Source organism: Triticum dicoccoides, chromosome 3B (assembly GCF_002162155.2).
Source record: "Triticum dicoccoides isolate Atlit2015 ecotype Zavitan chromosome 3B, WEW_v2.0, whole genome shotgun sequence".
NCBI classification, from domain to species: Eukaryota; Viridiplantae; Streptophyta; class Magnoliopsida; order Poales; family Poaceae; genus Triticum; species Triticum dicoccoides.
In genome coordinates, this window is record NC_041385.1 from 576,425,259 (window position 1) to 576,431,542 (window position 6,284).

The 6,284-nt window shown below is 49.8% G+C and overlaps 1 protein-coding gene across 2 annotated transcripts; it reads left to right on the plus strand.

Moving 5' to 3' along the window:
• The first annotated feature begins 2,923 nt into the window (after positions 1-2,923).
• LOC119277180 lies at positions 2,924-4,753 on the plus strand. Of its 2 annotated transcripts, none has more exons than XM_037558424.1 (3): positions 2,924-4,007; positions 4,155-4,291; positions 4,424-4,753. In XM_037558424.1, the coding sequence occupies exons 1-2, from the start codon at positions 3,128-3,130 to the stop codon at positions 4,259-4,261; spliced, it is 987 nt and encodes a 328-aa protein (XP_037414321.1). In that variant the 5' UTR covers positions 2,924-3,127; the 3' UTR covers positions 4,262-4,291; positions 4,424-4,753. The 2 variants fall into 2 exon arrangements, with proteins under 2 accessions (XP_037414321.1, XP_037414320.1); XM_037558423.1 differs by having other exon boundaries at positions 2,940-4,007; positions 4,427-4,753.
• The last annotated feature ends 1,531 nt before the right edge of the window (positions 4,754-6,284 follow it).

Genomic DNA, 6,284 nt, shown 5'->3' on the forward strand with positions numbered 1-6,284 from the left:
AAGATAGACTACACAAATGTCAAGAAAGTTCTTGATGATGTTCTCCCCGGCTACGCCAAATCTGGAGGCACCTTCACCAGGACTGTTCGTAAGTACGTCAAGCACATGTTCTCACACAATACGAAGTCCTGCTGCGTCAAGCAGCCGCCTGGCGGTCAGAAGGATGCCTACTACGCCCTCCATCACATGCGGGCAATCATAAGGGACCATCATCAACTTCTGCTACCAGATAATCTCAAAGATTGGGCCGCGAACTTGTCGGCAATCTAGGACGCGGACCTCAGACAAGAATTCTTTCGCATCCAGTCGGACTTTGCGGACATCATCCATCAAGATGTCCTTCATACGTCGGGGCAGTTCTACCTCAAATATCAACCGTCCAACAATGAGATAGATGGAATGCTACAAATGCAGGGTGACAACGACCGCGAATTCATGACCATCACAACAGACGGCGGCTTCATCCACGCTCCTGTCCGATGAGTCGAGTCGAAAGTAGTGATATGTAGTTCTGAAACATTGATTGGCTCATGTTGTAATTAAACTTTAATGAATTCGCATGTCTCTTTGGTTTGGAAAGTCGTTCAACTTAGATGTAATCGATGCTATTTATTAGTAGGACCATGAATCGTGCTATTAATGTCTTGTTTTTCTCTTCCGATCCTTTTGTTGCATACTTACATATTACTTATGTATTGTCTGTTGTTTGGCTTGTGCATAGAGATGCCCTCGTATGTCGTGTACAAGGGTAAGGTTCCCGGAGTCTACGACGACTGGGAGGAGTGTCAGAGACAGGTTCACCGTTTCAGCGGTAACAGTTATAAAGGGTACACCACAAGGGCGGAGGCCGAATCTAGATATGTCCGCTATCTAGCGGGAGAGAGGAGGGAGCGTTGGAGAAACCGGATGAAGACCAGTTTGATTGCAATGATGCTCATCGTGATGACCACAACTCTCTTTTATGTGATGGTAGTTTAGATGATCATCGACTTGTAATGTGAAGACAAACTCGATACTCGCGGTCTTGAGACTTGTAATGTTTTATCTTTGTTTGGTCTTTTGAATTCGGAGACTAATATGATGAATTGTATTCGGAGACTAATCTTCTATTGTATTCGATGAATCTGATGTTGCTGTGTGCTGCTGTCTATATTCTGTCCAATAATATATTTTGTAACCTGTGCAAAAATCAGAAAAGCAAAAAAAAACCAAATATTCATACTAATGACGCATCAAGGCAGAGTGCGTCATTAGTATGCCAAAGGATACTAATGGCACATCAAGGCAGAGTGCGCCATTAGTGTGACAAAGCACATGGTTACATATGGCCCCCCGGGAGGCATACTAATGGCGCATGGAGTTACATACTAATGGCGCACTGCCAGGTGCGCCATTAGTATACCAGATACTAATGGCGCACCAGTGGTGCGCCATTAGTAAAAAATTCTAATGGCGTGCTACCAGTGGTGCGCCATTAGTAAAAAAAATTAATGGCGCACCGGTAGTGCGCCATTAGTAGGCAAAATCGATGCACCATTAGTAGGCCTTTTCCTTGTAGTGTCGTCGCTAGTGACACTTCTCGTGTTCTTTGTACTATAATGTTATTGAATAGGTCGAAAGTTTTTTTTTCTAAAAAAGATATTCTGGGATGTGAAATATGCCATGGACAACACATGTGTAGCTCTCAGATCTTCCCAATCACTCTCATATTTCTCTAAACATTAGTTGAATAAAGTGTGTTCTTCTGAAAAAACTTGGCATCAATAATTAATAGTTAAATGGACACCGGAAATGTATTCTATAGACTGATCTGAATTCTGAAAGCAATATCAACGGCTGTCATGGTACGTAGTGATACCGAGTGTACCCGGATATTTTGGCTCTTTTTGAACTGTGTTGCGTTGTACTTCTTCTACAATTGACTGTGCTGCGAAAAATTATGCACGAAACTTGACATAAGTTGAAGCACTAAAATCGACAAAAACTGGTTGGATAAGCTGGATTATCATAATTCCTGGTAATTCACATACACTCCGGACTTCAGTGTTTCGTTGGGATTTTTTTGTTTTGTTTTGAAAAACGTTGGCAAAAGAGAGGTTTAGCATTATGAAATGCCAGCGGCTGGCACATGCATGTGCAAGTATAGTTCATTTGGTTACGGAGAAAGTTATATGACTAAATGCTTAGGTGGCGGAAGTTTTCCCCTCGAAATGCCACCGAACAAAATCTTTATGTAGTAATTGTTGCGGGATCAACTTTCATCTGGGACCTGAGGCATGACACGGAGACTGGGTTGCCCCCCTTGTGTGGTCTTCCGGAGACGGAAACCCATATCTTCTTCTCTTGCACAGCAGCGTGAGCTCTCCGGAGCTTTGCCTGTGAGGCTGTGAGGCCTGACTGGAAGGCCCTGGACCTGGCCGGGTTTCTCTAAACCAGGGCCAATCAGACAGGTAGGAAGAGGCGGTTGCTTTGACTTGAGTTTATGATGTTAGCTTGGACCCTATGGGCGACATGTAAGATGATGATTGAGAAGGTTTTTTCTTCACGAGCCTCTATCTCTTTCTTTAAATTGCTTACTTTTCTGCTCTGTCTAATCAGCGCGATCGTGATCATCTGGGACTCATGCTGGATGTGTTGCATGCTAGCGCTCGTCGGCTATTCTCGCAGCGGGCTTCTTGCGACTATGACCACTTGGTGGTCTTTTGTGTGTGTGTGTGTGTGGACACTTGATGGTCTTATTTACCCTTTTTCTCTTGGCTTTGTCCCGGCAGACTTGCTTTTGAATTTATTGTATGAATGCGTTATTGGTTTTATTTATAAAGTTGGGCGAAAGCATGTTTCTCCATGGAAAAAGAGAGAGGTGGCGGGAAGTTGCTGGGAACTTTCGGTGTGTGGATTGTAGACCGATGAGGAGAACACATTCCATTTCAGTACCGACCACGCAGCAATCACAGTTTTCAGGATTTAGCTATCGATGGAACACATCCACACCGTATTGCATGGCAAAGGAAATCCCTTGCTCAGCGTCTCCTCCACGCAGCCAGCCCGACCCGGTGCAGTGCATCTGAACTGAGTCTGGTGTTCGTGGTTCCCTTGCTCTCAGCGTCTCCTCCACCAGCTCACCGCCATGGCCACCGCGCGCGCAGTTACCGCGTCCATGAGGCTCACCTGCGCGCTCAGCACCTTAGCCATCCTCGCCGCAATCCTCTTCATGTTCCTCCTGCTGCTCGCTGGTGCCTTGCAGCTGCGTGTCCCGACCGGCTACGCGGTGGTCGACTGCGCCCCGCCCCCGCCCTCGGACGACAGCGCTGCTGCCTTCCTCGACAGCCTCCTGCCGCTCCTGGCCGCGCTGCCCGCAGCTGCCGCGCCGACGGGGTTCGCGGCCCTTCATTCCGACGGCGCGGCGTTCGCCCGCGGCATCTGCCTGGGCGGCTCCGCGCCCAAGGAGTGCCTCGCGTGCCTCTCCGCCGCCGCCAAGAACCTCACCGGCTGCGGCGCGAGCAGGCGCGCCGGCGTCTGGAGGGGCGAGGGCTGCTTCATGGCTTACGCCGACGGCAACGTTTCCTCTCCGCACGAAGACGTCTTCCGCGGCGTCGTCGCCTTCGGCGAAGACGTCTTCCCCGTCGTCATCTCCTTCGACGACGGCAGGCCGCCCTCCAACCCCAAGTGCTTCGACACGCGGGCGCTCGTCGCGCTCGCGCAGTCCCTGGCGGGGCGCGGCGCGGCCAACAGCTCGGGGGCGCGCGTCGTCACCGACGCGGCCACGCTCTCGAGCAACGCCACTGGGAAGACCGCGGTGACGCTGCGGGCGCAGTGCGCGAGGGACCGCGCGGCGGCGGCGGAGTGCGCCCGGTGCCTGGGGGACTCGGCGCGAGAGGTGCGTGCGTGCGACTGGGGCCTTGACGGCGAGCACGTGCGTGTGGCCGACGTGGTCGGCTACAACTGCTTCCTACGGATCGAGACCTCAGTTCCGACGGGCTGGCCCGTGCCCGTGGCGAAATATATGAGTGAGTATAGTCCTTCCCCTTCCTAATTCTTGGAAGTTGCTGTAGTTCTTGCTAGTTAGTGGCACCGAGCCCCAGTCTGTTGCTTGTGATTTTGATGGACGCGCAGAGCAGCCTGCTAAATATAGTGGGTCTCGTCAATGGCTGCAGAGGATCCCGTCCTGATCACCTTGTGCGCCGGCATGCTGCTGGCAGCCCTCGCCGCGGTAATCGCCTGCGTCGATGGGAGAAAGAACAGGGGCACCAGGAACGCGTAGCTGCTGCTGCTGCAGCAGCAGCAGCATCAGGTGCATTTCTGCCTTTCCCAAAATCAATCTACTCTTACTCTACATTACTGTCAATCAGAAATTCAGAATGTCATCCAATTTTGTTGTTGAGCTCTGTCTAATTTGTGCCTTGCCGATGCAAAACAAATGAAGCAGGTCAGCAAGTGAACGCTGCTGCAAACTGAGGGAGATGGAGTCACCGGACACCACCACCTTTGTAGTCATACGACCACCCCGCCCTGCTGCTGCTCTGCTTCACCGCGTGCGCGCGGATGAGACCGATCGTCGTCGATGCTCTCGTAGCTGGTACTAGCTGGGGTAGTAGTAGCGTGGCCACTGCGTTGGCTGTCGTATGGGGCGATATGAACCCTATGTAATTACTGATCCGTCGGTTTTCGCCCGGTTTTCCGTTAATTAACCGGGCAATTCTCTTTTTTTTAATTAATAGATGAGGCAAATCTTTTGCCTCCGTTTAAAAAAAAATTACCGATCCACAACTCTATATCTTAGATTAGTTTAAGTAGCCATGCGTGCGTTCCTTGAGCTACAGGTGACACTTACTGTCGTTGCAATTAGACTTCCGCAGCGTGATTGCTGATCTCTGTATGTTTTGGAAGGAAAAATTAGACGTGGCGCTGCGCGAGAATACACCTTATTTGGTGATCGGTCTCCACTAATGGGCGAAGGCACAACCGTTAGTACAAGGGATACACTGACATCCATCGATGATCTGTTGGTGGAGACCGATCCACGACGGGCGTCACTTTGTGTCTCTCTGGTGATGAACTTGAATTTGTGTCCATTACTCATCATGCATGCATGCAGCCGAACAACTGCCGGGCGAAATTGTGTCAACCGCTAGAAAATTCAAATCCAAAATCCAAATAAACATTGAGAAACAAAAGGAGAAATCTTGGTGTGAATAGTGTGTCATTTTTGCTTTTGTCTTTTCTGACACTATTCATGTTGAACTTCTAGATGCCAGAGCATCTACAACCGGCATCATCAAATCGTCCTCAAACGTCTGTGGACGCGCCCGATCAGTAGAGAGAAGGAAAAAAGTGATCTAACTGGACCCCTCATATCATTCCTATACATTCCGGTTGTCCGCAAACCCTCATATTGAGGACAAATGTAGGGAGGATATGAGAGCTTGCGGACGCGTCCAGACGCGCCCGGTCAGTCCGCCACGTAGGACGCGGTCCCACCCCGGTCCGCCTTTCCCTCTTTCTTTATTCGTTATTTCCTTCTCTCTCTTCATCTTCACCAATCATGTCGAGGAAGAAAATGAGAAGTGTGGTTGTATATGCTCTCATGGATAAATAGGGGCTCAAAACGGACCGGGCGTGCCCGCGGACGTTTGAGGGGTCGAATTAAAGGGGTGCGGCTGTAGATGCTCTCATGGACACATGTCTCGGGAACATTCACAATTTTTCAGAAATTTTAAACACTTGAAATTTATTTTTTAGACATTGGGACAATGGCCCGGCACCAGTTGAGCGGGCTGCGGGGTCAATGGGCCTGGCCCATTTTCCCCTAACTTGTACCTCCACTAGCCTGGTTCCTCCCGTTGGTGCTATTTTTTGCGGGGAGTTTCTACTGTGCGTGTCAACCTGACAAAAACCCCAATCAACGTGATTTGTATGGGGCTGGCTAGGAGTCAGGTGACTGAATTTAAATTTTGGCTCAGTCATGTTTTTTCCTTCGTGCACTTGCTACACTTGTTCGCTGTTCCGAGCTATACTGCGTCTTTTTTTTTTTATCTCTGGCCGTCGTCCCATTAGCGACGCATGGCATTGACAGCTACGCTACTCTAGTTAGCATTGCTCGTGCCTTTTGTTTGAGGAGCGTCATGCATGCATGTGGTTATCCTCCACGATTTCTTTTCAACGCTGGCAACAATACTACCGTACTACGCTATTAGTAAAAGGTACCAGTGCACATGCATCGCTCAACGATCCAGGTGCGTTCAACTATGGAAGCTAGCTGGGGCCCGTACGTGCGTTAAATGAAG

Coding starts and splice junctions, on each gene's coding strand:
- LOC119277180 (XM_037558424.1), top strand. CDS start 3,128: ATGGCCACCGCGCGCGCAGTTACCGCGTCCATGAGGCTCACCTGCGCG. Junction 4,008..4,154: donor GCCCGTGGCGAAATATATGA/GTGAGTATAGTC, acceptor CAATGGCTGCAG/AGGATCCCGTCCTGATCACC.